Source organism: Conger conger, chromosome 18, assembly GCF_963514075.1.
Source record: "Conger conger chromosome 18, fConCon1.1, whole genome shotgun sequence".
In the NCBI taxonomy this organism is placed as follows: domain Eukaryota; kingdom Metazoa; phylum Chordata; class Actinopteri; order Anguilliformes; family Congridae; genus Conger; species Conger conger.
In genome coordinates this window covers 33,048,502-33,070,745 of record NC_083777.1, presented here as the reverse complement: position 1 = coordinate 33,070,745, position 22,244 = coordinate 33,048,502, and the positions used below count along the sequence as shown (strand labels likewise).

General features: G+C 45.5%; 1 protein-coding gene across 1 annotated transcript; it reads left to right on the top strand.

Annotated features, from left to right (window-relative positions):
- The first annotated feature begins 1,215 nt into the window (after window positions 1–1,215).
- On the top strand, window positions 1,216–19,424 carry stox1 (storkhead box 1). Its single transcript, XM_061228093.1, has 4 exons — window positions 1,216–1,724; window positions 14,623–14,775; window positions 15,423–17,574; window positions 18,980–19,424. Exons 1-4 carry the CDS (start codon window positions 1,415–1,417, stop codon window positions 19,119–19,121), a joined length of 2,757 nt encoding a protein of 918 aa, XP_061084077.1. The 5' UTR covers window positions 1,216–1,414; the 3' UTR covers window positions 19,122–19,424.
- Window positions 19,425–22,244: the final 2,820 nt, after the last annotated feature.

The window sequence follows — 22,244 nt, the reverse complement described above, 5'->3', positions numbered from 1 at the left end:
AAAATCCAAGCTTTGATTTCTGCCTCTACTGCCTCTAATATATGAGGTGTCTGACCTTCCTGGGGCACGGCCAGCTTTGAAGGTCACTGTTCAATAAAACATCCACATGTGCAGAGCACACACTGATCAATGTGACTCAGTCTAGCACACGCTGATCACTGGTACACACTCACTGGTACACACTCACTGGTACACACTCACACACTCACTGGTACACAGCATTGCCAGGGTGTTGCCTGTGTTGATTTATTTAATTTTATTATTATAAGCTCCTGATGATGTCATTAGGCTAGGTTTAATTTATTTATTAGGATAAGCTCCTTGAGAAATCATTTTTGAGGGGGTATTGCAAGGGTCTTGCAAGCATGTTACAAACGTATTCCAGTGTGTTATCGGAGTGTTTTCAGTCTGTTGCCGTCATGTTACCAAGTCTGGTAATGCAAGACAACAGGCCAGGAAATGCTGTGCTGGGATAGAAGCCCCTCAACAAAAGTAGCTTTTGTGTCAGAGCCTATAAACTTCCCAGAATGCTTTGGGACATGGAGGCGTTTGGCTTTCTGTGAAACCCCGGAACAGCAGTGCAGTGTCGGTTCAAAGTAAAAACTAAAACTGAACCGGATTCATTTTTAGATATATTTTTATCTCTGAGCCTGATGTGGGGCATATTATGCACTGATGTAAAGCTCCACATTAACAGTGACCTGTATGAATATTTGATTTGCATTATTTTTAAATTCCTTTGATGCACTTAATCATTTCTTGTTTAAAATCCCCTTAGAAATGTAGTATTGCTGCCTGGGTGTCTAAAACACATAGGCTCATGGTCTTTGCTGCAAGTCCAGTACTGCCGACAATTATGTTGGTAGTGCTACTACACAATGGAATACGCCAAATGGATTTATAGCATAGGTCTATACAAACACTACATAAATTAATATTGTACTTGTAGCCTACATCTTTTCATTAGTCCAGCAAATAACTAACGTTCTTTGGAAAACATGATTTAATATTTTTATATCTTTAAAATATCAATTCAAACGACGTCACATGCATCGCCCCCAGACACCTCCAGACATCTTATTTGCACCTGACCTCGGGATTGGTAATCGACACCCAAGCAGAGCGCGCCTTTGTGATCAAGTTAAAGTATTTTTATTGGTCTGTCTTTAGTGCCCAATTCTCCCTACCCCGCCCCTTCTGTCGCCGTCATCACGGGTTACCTTGGAAGCGAGAGGAAACTCTGCAGGCATTTGCACTGCAGGTTCGGCTCTGTGCTGGCTTGGAGGAATGTGACAAATACTCGGTTGGATCACGGAAGTAAACAGCAAAACGCGCTACAGTACTGTTGACGGGAAAGTCTCCACGCGGATGTTTTTGGTATGAAAGTATATTTTTGACGTGAACGTTGGAAACCATGTCCCAGCCACGGGTCGTGCAGTTGTCTCCGCCGTCGCTCGCGCTGGTCTTCGCTCAGGACAAGGAGAGCTCGAGGACCGCTTCCAGCGCAAGCGGTGGAGACATTTTTGCGGATTTTAAAGCGCAAAATATGCGCAGCTTCTGGAATAAGAGACTGGTCAAAGCCATGACAGAGGTTCACTTCCAGGGATGGATGGAGAATTTTGTGCTCGTAGTCCAGGGGAACGCGAACCACCTGGAAGTGCTGCGGGAAGCGTGGATGCGAAGAGCGCTGCGGTCTCCGCGAGGATTTACCATCCGCGCTGTGGGTACGTCTCCATTTCCGGACGTCATTCTGCACTCAAACACTCACTGCTGTTCTTAAAGGTGAATTTCAGTGCCAAAACATTTACAATTGCGGGTAACCCACTACTAAAAAGTAACTACCTATTTCAGTAAACAGTGTAACAGGACCCTTTCAAGCTGTTGTTGACTGGACGCTGGAAGAAAGGCATGCGAGGGAAACTGCAGAATAAAGTGTTTACATTGCACTTAGCAACCAGCCGCGATACAAGAATAAAACAATAAAGGCGTGAAAATTGGCACGGACCTGAAATCTAACCGTGGTCGCTGTAGTTCAGTTTCCGGTACAGTCCCCTGTGTCTACATCGGGCGAGAATCTCATCCGACACATCAGGAACCAACCCAAACTCACTTTTTTAATTTTGGAAGTGTGCATATGCGAACATTTGATTATGAACTCTTACCCAGAAGTCACCTTTCAGTATATATCATCTTTTGGTTAGGGTTTGGGTCCTTCGTATTGCCTTCAGGTTGTGCAATCGCTTGATTTTAAAATTAAGGTCTTGCTTGCAATGCAAGTGAAGCTAGAATATCGCATGTCATTCCAAAAACTAAAACTAATTAAAGTTTCTGTCCGGTGATTCCCAGTGACATGTAGTCTGGCTGTGCGATAGCGTGGGAACGCTTCTCACAGGATGTTTTTAGTTTTCGCACCATTCTCTGCAAACTCTAGAGACTGTTGTGTGTGAAAATCCCAGGAGATTAGCAGTTTCTGAAATACTCAAACCACCCTGCCTGCCACCAACTAGCATTCCGCGGTCAAAGTCACTTGGGTCACATTTCTTCCCTATTCTGATGGTTGATGTGAACATGTCTCCCAGTGTCTGTAAGTGTAGTCCCACAGAGCCTGAGTTAGTGTGCATCAGAGCCCAGGTTAGTGTACATCAGAGCCCAGGTTAGTGTGCATCAGAGCCTGAGTTAGTGTACATCAGAGCACATTCAGCAGCAGAGAGTTAGAGGTCACGGTGTTGAGTTAATGATTTTGGCTGAGTGGATCTCCAGGCCTCCAGCTCTTTAAGGCCCAGTTAGAGGCGTGTGGCCTGACTTCCTCTGTGGCATCCTTCCTCTCTCTCGGCTGAGGGATAAAGATTATGACGGTTATGTTTATGATGGTGCAAAGGCACCATGATGGTGCATAGAGACCGCAGGGCATGCCCTCAGGATTTCAGTATTGTTCAGCTCTCGCATGGTTTTATCTGACTGCTGCCCCAATATGGAATTATAGCTCCTTTGTACATCTTAAGTAAGATTGCAATCCTTTCATATGTTTGCTCATGATTATATTATATGAATGAAGGTTAAATAGTTCCAGAATTGTAGTGCATAATCTCTCAGTGTATGTGCTTGTATGGTTTAGGCTCTGTATGAATGTGCTTGTATGTCATAATCTCTGTATGATTGTGCTTGTATGTCATAGGCTCATACAGTTTCATACTCATTTTACTTTTATTTGCTACTTTGCAGCTTCTTGCAGTTGTGATCTTGGACTTGGTCTAGGATAAAGTTTAGTCTTAGACTAATGGTTTGGAGACCACACTGTAATCCATGGGACGTGACAAGTTCATCCTCATTAGTCTCTCATTTGTGTTGGTCAGAGTGGCTGTTTTCACCCTATTTGTTCAGGTGAAATTGGAACTTTCCTTCAGCATTGCTTATTATGTCCGCAGGTTTGTGCTCAAAATAGCTACAGTATCACAGGATAAAATATTCTTGTTGAGCATCTCTGTAGTAATTAGTCCAGTACCACTCTGCACAATTCCATTTAAAAAAATCACACACAATCTGTATTTTTAAAAGATCCCTAAATAGTTGGCTCTGTAGCTACAATGGACTGATGGGAGGTGAGATGGGTGACCTTTGTACTGGAAACACTTCTCACTCTGTAATTACAGGCCAATGGTCAAAGCCTTCATGTGGATGGATGTGAGGGGAAACTAATAAGGGTGGAAGTTCCCATAATGTTTTGATTACGATGACAGCGTCTGCCCTGCACTCTGAGTGACAGGTCCTTGTGTCTGCTGGGCTCCGCCCCTTCACCCCCATTGGTCCCCCAAGTCTACACTGGCCAGTCCAAATAAATATACCAGATGTTCCTCATATACAGGGGGTCAAAGTTCAACAAACATATGCTTGTAAAAGAACACAAGCATTTCCCTCATTAAGAGCCTTTTTCATTAAATCACACTGTGGTTCATATATCACACGTTCTGCCTGTACTATTCTGCACACAGTAATTGAGGGGTCAGACCATGAGGCTTTACAAAAGATGAACTGTGTACACATTCATTTCACAGGTACAGTTGTGTTCAAATAAATAGCAGTGTGTTAAAATATGCAGTGCAAATATTTTTTAATAGCTTTTAGTTCAATATTTCAAATGTAGTGGAAACAAATAGTATCAATTCTGCGTAAGCAAAGAAAAGGAATATCAATCTGTTAAAAAAATGGCAGTGTCGACATTTTTCTCTTCAAACTCAAATACTTACTGTATAAACTGAATAAATCTTTGATGAATGACTGAACCTTTTTACTATTCTGACTATTCTTCGATCTGTTTTAACAGTAGTTGCTCGTTTTCTTCTACTTGTTTCACGTTTTTGTTGCCATTTTAAAGCATGAGATCATTTTAGCTGAGCATCCTATAATGTGCTGCACTTCTTTATGTTTCCCCCTCTCCAATCAACTTTTTAATCAAATTATGTTGTTCCTCTGAACAATGTTTGGAAAGGCCCATTTTACTTAGCAATTCAGAAGGAAATATATTTTATAACAATGTGTGAAACATTTGCTTCCCTTCTTCCTTAATAAAGGACAATAATGACACCTGTTTTTTCCCAGAATTAATTAATTCTCTAATTAAACTCCACACTGCTATTATTTTGAGCACGCCCCTTGCAATGAATGAGTCAATTACTCAGAACAAGCAGCATTCATATGTCATTACAGTTGGGTCTGTTGTTTTTATATTACTTGTAGAAGTAGTAGTGTATTTGCCATGCAGAAATATCATTACTACTAATAGCAGTGGTTCATCAGGTTACTGATGTTGTACTGCTATTTTCTTGAACACAACTGTATGACTATGTCTCTGTCTTGGGGGAAATACCCTGGCAGATGGAGCTTGTGTGGCCAGCTGTGTTTGCTCAGGTCTTACAGGGTGCAGTCTGGAGTGATGCGGGTTTACGTCCACAGTGAGGACCAGGTGAGTACGCTGCTGATGCGTGACACACCTGCCTGGATCACGCAGTGCGCTCCGGTGTGGCTGTAGCACTGGATCACGCAGTGCGCTCAAGTGTGGCTGTAGCACTGGATCACGCAGTGCGCTCAGGTGTGGCTGTAGCACTGGATCACGCAGTGCGCTCAGGTGTGGCTGTAGCACTGGATCACGCAGTGCACTCAGGTGTGGCTGTAGCACTGGATCACGCAGTGCGCTCAGGTGTGGCTGTAGCACTGGATCACGCAGTGCGCTCAGGTGTGGCTGTAGCACTGGATCACGCAGTGCGCTCCGGTGTGGCTGTAGCACTGGATCACGCAGTGCGCTCAAGTGTGGCTGTAGCACTGGATCACGCAGTGCGCTCAGGTGTGGCTGTAGCACTGGATCACGCAGTGCGCTCAGGTGTGGCTGTAGCACTGGATCACGCAGTGCGCTCAGGTGTGGCTGTAGCACTGGATCATGCAGTGCGCTCAGGTGTGGCTGTAGCAGTTAAACTGTCCCTCTGACTGACTCCACACATCTTCCTGAGAACCCTGATAAAATAATAAAATATAAAATAAAATTCAATACATCTCTTTCCTTGAAAATGAGGTTAGGGAAAGCTTTAAATATTTGCATTTATTGATATAAGCCTTGAGAATAGACCTTGAACACTTATCGTTTAAAAAACCTTTGGCCCCAGAGTAGTTTTGCAGGTTGTAAAGAGTTCTGAAGTGATTAAACACTGGGAGAAAATGGGTCTGCCATTCTGTAAATTCTGTTTGAGTCTGGTGTGTGTGTTTGAGCGTGTGTGTGTGTGTGTGTTTATGAGCATGTGTGTGTGTGTGTGTGTGTTTTATGACCGTGTGCCTGCATGTGTGTGTGTGTTTATGACCGTGTGCCTGCATGTGTGTGTTTACTGTTTCTTGGCTAGCTATGCTTCTATTAGACCAGATAGGAAGAGAGGCCATCCGCTCTATTTGTAAGTTTGACCCTCTTTCGCAAACCCGGCCGGACCGTGCCATCTCTACATCCTCTTCCCACAGGAAGTGGCTCCTCCACCCAGACTGCACTGCACTGGTAGTGGGAGGAAAGCATTTCACTTTTCACACACCTTACTTTTCACACACCTTACGTTTACTTTAGACTGACACATTCCACTTACCTTACACTTACCTTACACATGCCATAACATACACACAGTCTGTGTTAAGGGGGTGATTAGGTGTGTGTGTGTGTTGGGGGGGATTAGGTGTGTGTTTGTGTGTGTGTGTGTGTGTTGGGGGGGATTAGGTGTGTGTGTGTGTTGGGGGGATTAGGTGTTTGTGTGTGTGTGTGTGTGTGTGTGTGTTGGGGGGGATTAGTTGTGTGTGTGTGTGTGTTGGGGGGGATTAGGTGTGTGTGTGTGTGTGTGTGTTGGGGGGATTAGGTGTTTGTGTGTGTGTGTTGGGGGGATTAGGTGTGTGTGTTGGGGGGGTTTAGGTGTGTGTGTTGGGGGGAGATTAGGTGTTTGTGTGTGTGTGTTGGGGGGATTAGGTGTGTGTGTGTGTGTTGGGGGGGGATTAGGTGTGTGTGTGTGTGTGTGTGTAGGGGGGGTGATTCGATACTCATGGGAACAGTGGCTAAGGTTTCTAAAGCGGACGTTTGCTTTATCTAGAAAATGCGTATTTACAGGTCAGGATATGCTGTTGTGGTTTGTCTGAGATGAATCCAGACGGTATTTTATCAGTTGTGTGGATGGAGAGGTGTGTTTTGGGACAGGTGTTCTCAGTATTGGGTGTGAAATGAGGCAGTGTTGTGCCAGCCCAGACGGGCCTTGCAGAGACTTTGTAGAGACAAATGTTTGCAAGTGTCTGCGGCCATTTGTGTGCCGTTCCTCTCCCTCCTCCTCCTCCTACCCCCCATTGAAAGTGGCAAAGAGGCTTTTCTTTGGATAGTAATTTGATAGGGTCCTGGTTTTACCTGTGGCCTGCTAAAACCTGCAGCGGCCTTTTTAAACGATTTGCACTTAATATGGTACTTTGTGCACTTGACTCGGTGCATTCCTGGTGCTGCTCCATGTGTAATGGGCCTAGGCCAGGCTCTGTCCCTGTGTATCTGGTACTGGGCCCAGTATCTGCTGGGTAATATCTTAATTAGTGGGTGTTTAGTGTTAAAGTGTTTGTGTGTTAACTGGCCCAGTGGCCCTTCTTTACAGTTTAACCCCGATCCCCTGTTTCTGTCTCTCCCCAAGGCTAAAAGCTGCTGCCACTGAGCATGCCGGGAGGTTCTTATGCTCACATTACGCTCACATTACGCTCACATTATGCTCACATTTATGTACAGTGATTGCAGTGTGACTTTGTGTGATTGGCTAGATTAATCTTTGTGTGTCCAAATGCACATCCACAGGAAATGGCCAAACTAACGCTCAGTCTCTCACAGGAAGCTCTGTTAGTGTGTAAATCATTCCCAGCCATGAAAGGTGTGTTAGGGGTATGTTGTTTCTGTATGGGCTGTATGGTCTGGCCTTGTACAGAATTCCTGATATTCCTGTTTTCCATGCACAGTGAAATCTGCAAGTAGTTGATAACAATTTCATTTGTACAACCCTTCCAGGAATCTGTCTATGCTAAATGTATGTGATGGGAGGGCACATGTAACAGGTTGGTGTGGTGATGGTGTGGTGTTTTACTGTCCCCATCCCTATTACTGTGCGACCCTCTGCAGCCAATGGGACGGGGTCTCCTGTGAGTGGGCATAGCCTCCAGTCCCCAGAAATTAAGGACCTTAAGATGCAGTTCAGAAACATTGGCTATGTAGGCATCCATATAGGGCACCACAGATGTTTTAGCAGCCCTAGAGTGGTTTTGGAATGTGTAGTCCAAGGTAGTTTCCTTCCCTCAGTGACGCCTGGAAGGCAGCTGCTCACTACGTTATTAAGATGGCTAGTTTGCAGTCGTACCTCAAGGGAGATATGTCTCCCCATAGGTCAGAGGTCACACTGCACTGGAGGACTGTGTAAATGTGCTTGCACAGAGAGACATGAGCTCCTGCTGATAAGAGTGTATCTGAGGCAGGGGCTACACTAGGAGGGCATTATGGGCCGACATGTGCATGGCAACATGAACACAAAACACACACTGCCCACAGCTGCAGTCCGTTCTGTGGTCCGTTGTTAAATGATGTTGTACAGTCAGTAGACTGTTCTGTGGTCCGTTGTTAAATGATGTTGTACAGTCAGTAGACTGTTCTGTGGTCCGTTGTTAAATGATGTTGTACAGTCAGTAGACTGTTCTGTGGTCCGTTGTTAAATGATGTTGTACAGTCAATACACTGTTCTGTGTGGTTAATAATTACCTGCTGTAATCAGCCAGCTTCCTGCCTGGACTCCCTGAATCAGCCGAGTGCCTCTATCGAGCTATCCCAGAATGCACTAAGAGCCTAACGCCAGTCCTGTGACTGTGGCAGTGTCCTTCCAGAGCGATGATGGACACGTCTGCCGGTCACGAATGAGCTGCCTTTCAGTCATACTGCTCACTCATCCTGCAGTGTAGCTGACCGCAGGGTCTCAGGCTTTGGGATTTTAATTAGACACATTATCTCTGCCCTTGAGTTGAAGTAGCTGAGTTTGATGTGATGTTGTGAGGCTCTGACTCCGTGGCAGCTTTTCGCTTGTTCTGTGTTTCCAGGCACACTTCCAGACTTACTCATTCAGTCCATGCATGAAACGCTGCAGTGAGTTTCTCGTGGGACAGATACGCAACGCACTCTGCTCCTGATCTGGCTGTGTTCATGGAGTCCCTGTGTAGTTTAGTGCTCTGAATGACACCCCCTTCAGCAGGGTGGTGGTACCCCTCCCAGGCCCCCGTCACAAACGCTCCATTGCCATGGCAGCCGAGGGCCAGCGGTGCCATATTGTATGTGACAAAGAGTCTTAATGTCGGCCGCCCAGCCTCGAGTTACAGGATCCAGAGAGCCCTCTCCCCCAGAGACCTGCCTGTTACTGGACCCATCCCCAGAGTAACGCCTGTTCCTGGAGCCGTGTCCCCAGCCCTGTTCTCCCAGGCTCACCCCTCCTGTTCTTCCAGAAAACACACTTATCTTGGAGGACTTTTCAAATGAAAATAATCAGGGCTTTTGTCTGCCTGAATCGCATTGGTTCAGTGCACATTGAGCAGTCGCTCTTGGTCAGACTGTAAGTTGGAAATGTTTTCTTTGTTACAACATACTTGGCAAACTTTGATCAAAAGTCTTTAAATACTTTTTGATAATTAATTGCTGGTAAGTATTCAGAATATCTCCTGGTCCAGCAAAGAGGGTACACTGGGGTTCAGGGATATTCTGATATTTTTCAGCAATATGCTGATATCATTACTGACAATATGATGATTTCATTAATATTGAAATATTGAATACAGCATAAATAGTCCTTCCCTAAAAAACTATCATAAACAAATAATATGAATTAATAATATGAATAACTGACTGAGCCTAAGTGCTTTACTGGCTGCCAGGGGGTGTGTTTTACTTGAAGACGAATTCAGATCAGATATGCAGTCAGTACTCAGAGATGTGTCATGTTGTGTCTTAATCAGGATATGCTTTTGAGTCCAGAGCACAAAATGTGCTTAAGTGTGCACTTAATTTTCCAAGAGCAAACTTTCTTCACAAAGCAAACTGGCATATGGTTTTCACTGCTCTGAGGAATATACATTATGCTCTTTCATAGAAAAGGTTTGAATCTTAAGTAAACGGCCCAATGGTGAGTACATGAGTACAGTAGACATACAGGGCTGTAGCATGTTGTCAGATGTCTGTGCTGATACCTTGATGGAGAGCAGGTTGATGTTAGCGTTCAAATGACTTTCCTGTCTATCAGGCTATCGGCAAATGCAAACATTTCACTTTGTGATTAATTTCTTTAGTATTTAGACCGGGAGGTTCAATTAATAGTTGATAGGTCATTGTAAATATGCATTCAAAAATAAAACCCTTGACTGAGAACATTAAATAATCTATTCCCACTAGCTAATTCAAGTAAAGAAAAGCCCATTCTCTCCATTTCTTATACACTGATCCCGTCTACTGGGGCAGCCTGTAGCTTAGTGGTTAAAGTACATGACTGGGACCCGCAAGGTCGGTGGTTCGATCCCCAGTGTAGCCAAAATAATATCCGCACAGCCGTTGGGCCCCTGAGCAAGGCCCTTAACCCTGCATTGCTCCAGGAGAGGATTGTCTCCTGCTTAGCCTAATCAAATGTACGTCGCTCTGGATAAGAGCGTCTGCCAAATGCCATTAATGTAATGTAATGTACTGGCAGAAAGTGGTATTTGGTTCACTGATGATAAATGATTGCTTCTCAACCTTCTCCAGTCTGTTCTCAACAGTCCCCAGTATCGGGCTTCCAGGGCTTCAGCACCGAGTGATCTCGCTGTGTACAGAGTTGTTTGCTAACTTCCCGACTGATTGATAAGAACATAAGCACCGATTTGGTCCCCACTCCTGTGATTGACATTGCGCACAGCCAATGAGAGTGTAACTGTGGGCGGGCTGTCTGAGACTACTCCAGCCTTGTAAGGTTTCTTTCTCCCTGTGGTTTCCCCACGATTCAAGCAGACTCAATTCCGGAAGTTATGCTGCGTTCCATTTTCCATCGGAGATAGGAATTTCCCAGTTTAAATTTCCCAACTTCCAACCTCCAAGCATATCAGGTTCCCGACGCCAAACGCCAAACAAAAAACATGGATTGTGCAGCAGTAAATAGCAAGATGAACTTGCCCCTACATCAAGTAGATATGTCTAAATTAGTTTGATGGGCAATATGCGATTGTTTGAGTTTATATAGCCTACATTCTATGTTTGTTAACATTTGGTTAAGAAAAATATCTTAAATTGATTTGTGTCCATCCACTAGGTGGCGGTGTACGCACCCATTGCATTATGCAGACTTCCCTAAGTCTTTCCCCTCCTTAAAATCTCCATCTGGCAAAAACAAAGCTATCATTCTATAACTTCGAAATATTCCTTACATTTTCACAAACAACACGATTTATAAGATTGTTTTGTGAATATGAGAAAAGTGTAAAAGGAATGTTATCATAGATGACATGAGTTATATGGATATATGATAGGATATATGATACTTTGAGAGTTTGTAGCATAAATTGGAGAAAGATGTAAGATGAACAAAAGACCAACTGCTTAAATGGTTATACAAATAATTATTTCGATTCAATCTATTGTCATCAGGCCCCTTCTTTATTATATTTATACATACATACATACATACTGAAACACATTACAGTAATTTAACCTAAGGTAAAATGTAAAAATGCATGGAAATGCCCTTCCCAGCTCAGCCCCAAATGTATTCAAACCTTGGTGACGCCCCTGGTTCTCAATCAAAGGTTCTATTTTCATAGCTAGTATGCATAACGATGCGTGATTTAACCGTGCTCAGAATAATGCATGCATTTGGCTAGAGCTAGAAATGTCTAACGTTAGCCTAAGTTCAATCATGAGCATACAACAACGTTAAGAGTTGTTAGGCTAAACACCATGAATGTAGGTAACTTGGCTAATGGTCAGGGGTCGGCATGCATTTGCCGAAAAGTACCCGGCTGGGGATGAGAGAGCAATTTCAGAACTGCTGTGGAGAGCAGAGGAGAGCAAGTGTTCTTTTAAGAATTTGATCAAATCTCTGAACTCCACTGCTGCTACTAGTTTTGTGGCAGCTCAGGAAATATTATACAACGGATAGGTCCATTGTCTCTATTGTTGGTCAGTTTGCGTTCCAGCCGTGCCAATAATCCACGATATAGCCTACGCACGGCTAAATGGAATGTTTAAAATTACTCCGTGTTTGTAGATTACGGTTATCTACTTTGTAATCGAAATGAACGTAATTTAACATTATCATCATCTCGCCTCTAGTACATTACTAAAGTGAAAATGAGTGAGTTTAAAGTGTCCTTTGATTTCGGGCAGTAACGAAAAAATACAACTTTTAGGCAACATCCTCGGATCAAAATGCCAACAATAACACCAAACCCCGGTGAAACAAATGAGAACGACACAGAGTTATTTCAATTCTTGCACGTTATCCGGCAGTGTCCCGATAAACGCCCACAACAAAAACGAATCTATTGTGTGTCAGGGTCGTCTGGTGTAACGTAAACTAGCAAACTAGCTAACGTTAATGCAGTGGGGATACCTTATTGCAATGGCGTTGCTTAGCTAAGGTTAGTGCAGTGGGGATATATTATTCCTACTAACGTTAGTACTGTAGCCTCGATAGTGGAGTGAGGTACATTATTACTAGCTAGTTCACAATACCGTTGCTTAGCAACCAATTACCTACTGTTGAGCAGAATACTACATTTACCATAAAACATAGTTCCATTAAAAATACATTAACATTTGTCTTGTCTTTCTTTAGTGAAATTTAGAAAGATAAATGTGGTAACCATTGTATAAAAGCGTTATGGAACTCGAACCTGTGGTATATCGTGGATATTGGCACAGCTTGGTGGTGTAAATGCGGGGTCTTCTCTCAGACTTCAAAAACAAAAGATAGATAGAAAATTAAAGATATACCTCTCGATATGCCATGAGATTGGCAACAAACATCATAAATCAGAAAATATAGGACATCAAGCGCTGCTATGCAGGCATGCGAACTGTGATGGGCCGCAGGAAGAAATAATTGAGTTAATACCGCAGAAAGGCGAAACAAAACATGATATTATTGTAATGGAAACGCAAAGTTAAAGAACCAAATAATCATAAATACCCTACTGCAGTCATATGTAGTCGTCCCATGAATGCTCATTTACACCTATTAGTAATGTTGATGGGATGTGTTACCTTCATTATAAGGCTCAAATATGGTAGCGGCTCCAGACAGATTTTTTTGGCCAAAAATGGCTCTTTTGATAGTAAACTTACAGTTACTTGCTAGCTAGCTACGCTGCACGTTACTCCGAAAATAAATTTAAGGCATTGATATTAGCTAGACTAGTTTGGCGAACGTTAATTGAACAAATCAGACCAATTTATCGTACTGCTTGCCTAGCTAACAAAAAGACAATAGCTGCGTTATTAACTAGCCAATGTAGCTAACGTTAGCTACATAGCTAAGGTAGACGCCGATTAATGTGATGGAGTGCAGCTCCGAAAACGCCATCCCGGAGTTTTCTCCGTATGTACGCTGGTCTCTTTTTGGCTGCCCTCGCTCGACTGTATCCAATGATTTCATCTACTCCGTTTTCATGAATTGAGTGCTTGCTTGTCACTTTTGACCGACCGTGGCAGACCCTGTCCGGAGTCATTTGCTATCCGGGATATCCGTTTAATAATAGAACATTCAATTCGCATCATTCATTGTTAGCATGCGTCCCCCCATGTTAAGTCAATGGACAATTCATCGTTTTTTTATTTTGAGGTCTAACTGTTAATTAAAATGTAATGAAATGTTCAGTCGTGAAATTACAAGAAGCAGGCATGCTTCTGAATTACGAACAACGAACATAGTCGTCTTGTGTCGGGATCCGTTGCATTTAAATTTAGTTATATTTGCACAAAAAGTGTCTTGGTGTTTTATTCACATTTTTAAAGCTTATACATAACACAGAAATGGCGCAAGGTAGCAATACCGAAATCAGTAGTTGTAGCTCATTGCCATTGCAGTAGGCCTGCGAGATGGCATTGAGATTGGTTTTCAAAGGGGTGAGATATTGAGGTTCAAAAATAGCTATTTTGAATGGATGTACAAAACAACTCAAACATGCGCTCACTATAATAATAAAGTGAACTGTTACTGAACCATGTTGTGTTTTATTTCCAGTATGCATGCGATCACATCCCACAGATTAGCATAAAATATTGAGTACATTACAGATATTTTCCCATCAATATATTGGTATTTAAATTGACAGTATTCCTGGGGCTGTATTCTGTACTTCTTATTGTTACAGCCTGTTTCTGCAGCAGCAGCAGCCAGGCCAAGCTCCGTTTCTCTGCTCTTTTTAAAACACAAAGGGAGGAATCAGACGGTACATCCTGTGTGCCCTGGAACAGTGGTGTCCTTTACACTCCTGAGGCTGCCCGTCACTCAGGCCCCGTCACTCAGGCCCCGCCCCTCACAGCGGTTCCCACAGAACGTGGCACAGCGTTGAGTAAAGACGAGTCCTGAGGCTGTCCGTCACTCAGGCCCCGCCCCTCACAGCTTTGCGTAAAGAGCGCCATCTTCAGGCTCAGCGAAGGGTGGCATGTTTAAAGTTCTCAGTTCTCATTTTTTGTTTGTTTGTGTGCCTAAGCTGTCCCCATGATTCAAGTTTAGAAAAAGTACATCTTACTATGTAATTGAAGTACCAGCCATTACCACAAGCCATAACAGAACTAGGTTGTACTGAAGTGTCAGCTCCTAGTTTTATATTTGGACATCTAGGCCATGTTCAGAGACTAGTGGTCAGAGGACTAAGATTAATCAGGCTTTCATGTACCCATCTTCCTGCTGGTGCGAATAATTGAGATTCAAAAGTTTATTCTGCATTTTGTGTGCTTGATGTTTTCTGTTACTCAAGCGAAGGACATCAGACCGCAACTGAAATATATTTGGGTCTTGATAATGTATTTCGTGAATGCGGACCTTAATAAAGAATTAACGCGTGTGCATGTGCATGTGCCAGGTGACCTCTCCCCCGTGCAGATGGCTCCCATCACGCAGTCCCAGTTCATCCCTCTTTCTGAGGTGCTCTGCTCCGTCATATCCGACATGAACACTGCTCATACCACCGTCAGCCAGGAGGCGCTGTTCAGCCACATGATGAAGGCCTACCCAGGTAATGTCCTCCTGCCCAGGTAATGTCCTCCTGCCCAGGGGATGGGTCAGACCTGGGTCAAATACGTAATTGTACTGGATTGAAATTTTCTATGCTTCACTGAGCCTGTCTGGTGTATTGGAACCGCTTGTGTCCTCTTGGTTGGCTTAATTGCACCAGGCAAGATCTATCGAGGACAGAAAAGTATTTGAATCCAAAAGAATTGTATATTTGACCCAGGTCTGGGATGGATTATTCTGTTTGCCAACACATTGCCTTGTTGGGCACAAAACTACTGAAAAGGAGTTTGTCTAGCAGTATCTGTCCTGTCATTTTGAGATTTTCTTTTTTGGGGTTTTTTGCAATCAATTTTTCAAGAAATTTTATTTCTAAGAACTGTAGGACCTCTGAATGCCTCCTTCATGGCTCAAACTGTTATAAACACAGCCTAGTTGACTCTAACCCAACCCCCCTCCTTCTGCAGAAGGTGGGCTGTAGAGTTGTCTGAGTGTTAGAGGGGGAACACTTTCAGACTGGGGTTTAACTATTGTGCATTGTGTTACATTACATTCATTTAGCAGCTGTTCTTATCCAAAGTGACGTTAGACACTGGCTCACAGAATGAAAAGAATGAAATGCAGTCACATGAGGGTAAAATTGTGTTGCAGGTATGACCATTCCCACCCAGGACATCCTGTACAATGCGTTGGGCTCGCTGATAAAGGAGAGGAAGATTTACCACACGGGGGAGGGCTACTTCATTGTTACCCCGCAGACGTACTTTATCACCAACAGCGTTGTGAAGGACAAGCACTGGTGGACCTCCGCTGAGAACGATCCCCCCTCACCCCCTCCCATCACCTACCTGGTGAGCAGTGAGAGCTGCGTGGAGAGCTCTGCACTGCCTCCCCCAGAGCCCCCCCCTGTGGCTCACTGTAAGTCCTGCAGCTGCTTCTCCACCTCTGCTCCAGACCAGCACTCCGTCACCGAGAGCACAGCCAGGAGCCTCAAGTGGCCCCGCGACCCCAAGCCCTCCATCCAGCATCAGGCCACCTCCACGGCTGCCCACTATCAGCCCAGCGAGATGAGCAAGTCCACCACCAGCCGCAAGGACAAGGAGAAGGACAAGGAGAAGGTGGGCCGCAAGTTCGGGCTCAGCTTCTTCCGCCGCAACGCAGGAAAGAAGGAGAAGCCTCGGAAGGAGTATGCCACGTTCTCGGGACAGTTCCCCCCAGCAGAGTGGCCTGTTCGGGACGAGGACGATCTGAACAACCTGCCACGCGACCTGGAGCATGCCATCATCAGACGCATCAACCCGGAGCTGACTGTGGACAACCTGGTGCGCCACACTGTCCTGATGAAGCGGCTGGAGGAGAAGGGCGGTGAGAAGGCTGTTGACCGGGGAGTGTCCACAGAGATCCTGGCCTCCAAGCAGGGGCACCCATCAGACAAACCTGGCAAGAGGTCCACCTCCAGAACCCCCCGGAGCAAGAAGAGAGCGCGCTCCTCCAGAGAGAAGCAGAAGCAGAAGAGGAAGGGTTTGAGCCCCGATGACCCAGGCCTGGATCTCGGTCCTTCCCCCCGGGGCTTGGAGGTGGATGAAACAGTCCCTCCAGCCCATCCACATTCTACTGCCGACCCCAAAAATGTGTTAAAGATGCGGATTGAGAATCCCTTCTTGAGCCGGTCAGGGCTGCAGAGGAAGCCAGAGGAGAGCCGGCAGACAGGGGGCAGCAAAGAGCACACAGGATATAGGTCAAAATCCTGGGATCCGTCCCAAAATAAGAAACCCTTCAACACAACTGGGACACCACTGGCCACTAAGGACAGGTCCTGTGAGACATTGGACACACAACCAGAGAAAGAGCTTCTTGGAGACTATAGCTCCAGTTACCCGGAGACCAGCACCCTGAGAATAGAAGACAAAAATAAGAAGCTGACAGAGACTAAAGTGAGAGGCAGGGGCTTAAATGATCATAAGGGGAATGACACTAAATATAAGACCTCTCAGGATGAGAACGCGCGGGGTAGATTGCATCAACAGTATGCCCCAAGGCAGACTAACATTGTTGACCTTCCTGCCCATCCAGTTCTAACCCAAATCTCCCATCAGATTAGTACAGCGGTCTCCCCGTATGGGCCGAATCCCAGCACTCAACACCTACTCGGCCTGTCTGCCCAACAGCAGCGGCCAGGTCACTACAGCTCACACACTCCACAGCCGCTAAAGAGCAGCGCCTCTCGGGCAGACTCGGGACAAACGGAGAGCGACAGCTTCACAGATGAAGACCAGATGCTCTACCAGAGGGAGGTAGAGGAGGACGATGACGCCTGCAGCTCCCTCTATCTGAATGAGGACTCCATGAACGAGGGCAGCGAGGTCAGCCACTCAGAAAGGATCCTATATCAGCAGTCCTCTGCCGAGGGAGACGGGGACAGCACTTTTGTGGAGGGCGGGGTGCACCAGGGGTCTGTACTGGGAACCAATCAACAAGTGGACTGCAGATGGCATGAGCCAAGTTCCCAGCAGCCCTCCAGCCTGTGCGTTCCTGCACGGGCTTCCCTGGCCCCACCGCGGCCCGGAGGAGAAGCAGAGCCCAGGGCAGTGTCTCTGAGCGGCGCACCGGGAGCCTGTCAGGGTAGCGAGGTGGATTCGGACACAGAGACTCTGCACAGGTCAGCTGATGAGGCAGAGCTCCAGGGGGCTGCCGGGAGCCCCTGTCCTGCCGCAGCCAATCAGAGTGTCCCTACAGGTGGTGGCACAGGCGAGGCAGTGGAAAACCACAGCAGCACAGGAGACAGTGGGATCGACTCTCCCAGGTGAGTGACGGGGACATTTTAACCTGAGTGAATTTATTTTGACTGTATGCTGTAAGCTGTTCCTGATTTATATTTTGTGTTATTATGTTTTGGTGCGGCGGCACGGATGGTGCAGTGGGTAGCACTGCCGCCTCACAGAAAGGAGGTCCTGGGTTCGAATCCCCGTCGGCCGGGGCCTCTCTGTGCGGAGTTTGCATGTTCTCCCCGTGTCTGCGTGGGTTTCCTCCGGGTACTCCGGTTTCCTTCCACAGTCCAAAGACATGCATGTTAGGCTGATTGGAGAGTCTAAATTGCCCGTAGGTATGAGTGTGTGAGTGAATGGTGTGTGTGCCCTGCGATGGACTGGCGACCTGTCCAGGGTGTATTCCTGCCTTTCGCCCAATGTATGCTGGGATAGGTTCCGGCCCCCCTGCGACCCTGTTCAGGATAAGCGGGCTCAGATAATGGATGGATGGATGTTTTGGTGCCCATGTGAGGCTCTAATCTTTCAAATCAGAGCTATCATATGAAATGCATACTGTAAGTTGTGCCACGGATGTGTAGTCTCCTCAATTCCTTTGTTTTTGCTATACACTAAAGACAATTGGGTTTGAGGTCAAAAGATGTACATGAGATAACGGATCTGAATCTAAGCTATTATTTCCTGGTGTTTTTAATCTAGATTTGTTATCACCTCTTGTATCAGACCTTGTATCAGATTAGTGGGCTCACTAATCTTTATTGATGATGTAACTCATGGTGGTTGCAGCAGGATGAATTCAGAAGTCTACAAAAACATTCTGTCTGCCAATTTACAGAGAAATGTATCCAAACTGATTGAGAGGAACTTCTTGCAACATCATGCAGCAAGACAATGACCCAAAACACACTGCCAACACAATATTGGACTTCATTAAGGAGTAAAAGTGGAAGGTTTTTGACTGACCAAGTCAATAACCAGACCTTAATCAATTGAGCATGTATTTCACCTCCTGAAAACCCCCCAAAAAAACAACAATTGAAACCCACTGCAGTAAGCCTGGAAAAGCATCACAAAAGAAGAATGCAACAGTTTGGTGATGTCAATGGGTTGCTGGCTTGATTCAGTTATTGCAATCAAGGGATGTGCTACCAAATATTGTGTGTTATTTACTTAAATTCTCTCTGTTCCAATAATTTTTCTCACCTAAAAATTGGGTGGTCTGATACCAAAGGTGCTATGTTCTAAGTAGTTTAACACATCTAGGTGTAAATACCAGGAAATGAAAGCGTGTTCATCTTTTTATCTCAACCCCAAATGTATTCAGTGTATTGTAAAAACAAAGGAATTGGCTTCGCTGTTCCAATACTTTTGGAGGGGACTGCATAATGGGGACTCGGTTGTAGTGGCACACCGTTGATGGTTCCCCTCTCCTCCTCCCTGCAGGACGCAGGGGAGCCTGGCCTCCAGCGGTGCTGGGATCGCAGACGGGTTGAAGCAGCAGGTCTTCCTTCAGGACCTGGAGAAGCTGCACTCCCGGCACTCACAGAAGTCCTTACTGCAGCTCACGCCCACCATGAACGTTTGAACACTGCCACTCTGCGAGGGTCCACAGTCCTGCCTGCCTACTGTACAAATGTAAATGTATCCACTGTGTATAAAAATTTAAAATGGTCCAGTATCCATATCCTATGTTGTGTATTTGCAGACCTGTGCATGACTTATAGTTCAGGTAAAATACTATTTTTGTATTCTTATGCCAGAGGGACATTTATTTCTGATATTCTAAGGATATTTTGAGAGCTTAAAACCTGAAATGAGTTCAATATTTTATCAGTACTGACTTTTCATGTTGACATTTGTCAGGAATTAAAATACAGCAAAATAGCCAGTTCTTTTCTTGTCTTGGTGATTATTCAATATATTCTACAAATTCTGTTAACATCGCTTCTATACTGAAGCTCATTTCGGCTCACTAGCGCCCCCTGCAGTCAGCTCCAGTGCAGGTGTTTCTGTAGGTGTGGCGGCACCTGAATGCCTCACTTCCGTGGTGTCAAAGCACTTTTCACAAGGTGACATCATGCACACACGATGCACGTCCATATTTGTTCTACATTCTATGGTCATGAGATTATTACACTGTTGTGTAGCTGTCTAGTTATACCAGACTGTAGTGAATGTTTTATTGGCACAGCACAGAAATCTTGTCCTCTTCTCTGAAGAAAGTCTCCATTTTCCAGATTAATGTCAGTAAAAATCTTCCAATGTCATTGAGGTGATCAGCTGTCCCCAGGACTGATCTGTGATCTGGACTCTGGAAATGAGCTTCATGCTATCCGCCCCCGCTCCCCTTTCCCCCAGTCTCTCTGAAATTGTGACTACTGTTCATCTGCTCTTTATGGTAGTCACAATAATGTTGCGTATTCCACCAGATGCCATTGGTGAATTTTATTCTGACCGTTAAATGAGATTTGATTTCTATTGATTTATTTTTAAATAGGCCTATGTGTTGTTTTCTCCGGAGTTTTGATTGCAAATGCAGTACCAGGTCCCCAGACTAAATTTGTAGACCGGAAACCTAACCTTTTACAAGATGTTACATTATTGGCATTTGGCAGATGGTCTTATCCATAACAACATAAAACAAAGTGCATACCCATAACCAGGGACTTGTGCGCTGAGAGACCCTAGACGGAAGACCTCTTGCATCGAATCTTAACCTGTAGTATCTAGTAAATATTTGAATAGTGCCAGGCCCTTGTAGGTTGCGCAATTTACATTACCCCACTGCTCTGAGGACTCTCCTGCTGTGAGGACTCTCCTGCTGTGAGGACTCTCCTGCTCTGAGGACTCTCCTGCTCTGAGGACTCTCCTGCTCTGAGGACTCTCCTGCTGTGAGGACTCTCCTGCTGTGAGGACTCTCCTGCTCTGAGGACTCTCCTGCTGTGAGGACTCTCCTGCTCTGAGGACTCTCCTGCTCTGAGGACTCTCCTGCTGTGAGGACTCTCCTGCTCTACATTTACATTTACATTTTATTCATTTGGCAGACGCTTTTAATCCAAAGCGACTTACAAGTGCATAGGTTCTACCACAAGTCAAAGCATCACATCCAGAACTAGAAAAATACACCTGGACTGCTGTTCTAAACATATAGTCGTCATATAAGTGCAATATTTTTTTTTTTTTTTTTTTTTGGGGGGGGGGGGGGGGGGGGGGTTAGACAGGGATAGGGGTATCAGAAGGGGGGGGCGGGGTAAATCAGGAGGGGGGACTAAGGTAGAGTTTGAAGAGGTGTGTTTTGAGTCTGCGTCGAAATAGGGGGAGGGATTCTGTTGTCCTGACAGTGGTAGGCAAGTCATTCCACCACTGAGGAACCAGAACGGAAAACAGGCGTGAACGTGCAGCTCGACCGCCAGGTGCCCGTAGAGAGGGAATCGTAAGGCGACCAGAGCTGGCAGACCGGAGTGGTCTAGCTGGGGAGTAGGGAGTGATCAGGGATTGTATGTAATGTGGGGCAGTCCCCTTAGCAGCCTGAAATGCCAACACTAGGGCCTTGAATCGGATGCGTGCGGCAATAGGAAGCCAGTGGAGGCCAATGAGAAGCGGGGTGACATGAGCCGACCTGGGCTGACTGGTGATCAAGCGGGCTGCAGCATTCTGGACCAGCTGGAGGGGCTTGATGGCGCACGCTGGGAGACCGGCTAGGAGGGAGTTGCAGTAATCCAGGCGGGAAATGACGAGCGCCTGGACTAGGAGCTGGGTGGCTTTCTCCGTCAGGAGATGACGGATGCGGCGTATATTAAACAGAAAGAACCTGCAGGTTCTGGCAGTGGAGGATACTTGTGGAGCCAGGGAGAGGCAGTTATCAAGAGTCACCCCAAGATTCTTTGCCGTACGGGAGGAGGAAACTACAAAGTCCTCCACAGTCAGTGAGAGGTCGATTGACGGAGAGGACTTAGCAGGGATGTAGAGAAGCTCAGTTTTGGCAAGGTTGAGCTTCAGGTGATGGGAAGTCATCCATGCAGAGATATCAGCCAAGCAGGCAGAGATCTGTGTGGTGATTTGGGTGTCAGGGGGGAAGGAAATGAAGAGTTGCTCTGAGGACTCTCCTGCTGTGAGGACTCTCCTGCTCTGAGGACTCTCCTGCTGTGAGGACTCTCCTGCTATGAGGACTCTCCTGCTATGAGGACTCTCCTGCTGTGAGGACTCTCCTGCTCTGAGGACTCTCCTGCTCTGAGGACTCTCCTGCTGTGAGGACTCTCCTGCTCTGAGGACTCTCCTGCTGTGAGGACTCTCCTGCTGTGAGGACTCTCCTGCTGTGAGGACCCTCCTGCTCTGAGGACTCTCCTGGGGTGTGTGCAGCATAGCTTTAGGTGACACACTTAAATGCACACATTTTAACCTCAAACTCAATAGACGGTGGTCCAGTGATTTTTTTTTTTTTTAACAAACTGCTGAAATAAGCACACAATGCAGTTATTTGAAATGATACCTGGTAGCACCAGAGAACATGATGTACTTAATACTTTCAATTGCCATAACAATGTGGTGTCCTGGACTAAATTTAGAAAATTATTCAGGATAAACAACCCTTGTAGTATCTACTGCATAACTATTGGCAGCACAATGAGGCTGGTTTGATACATCAGACCCATGATGACTTAAGGCCATTCAACCAGCATACTGCATCAGCATAATTTACAGGTGACTC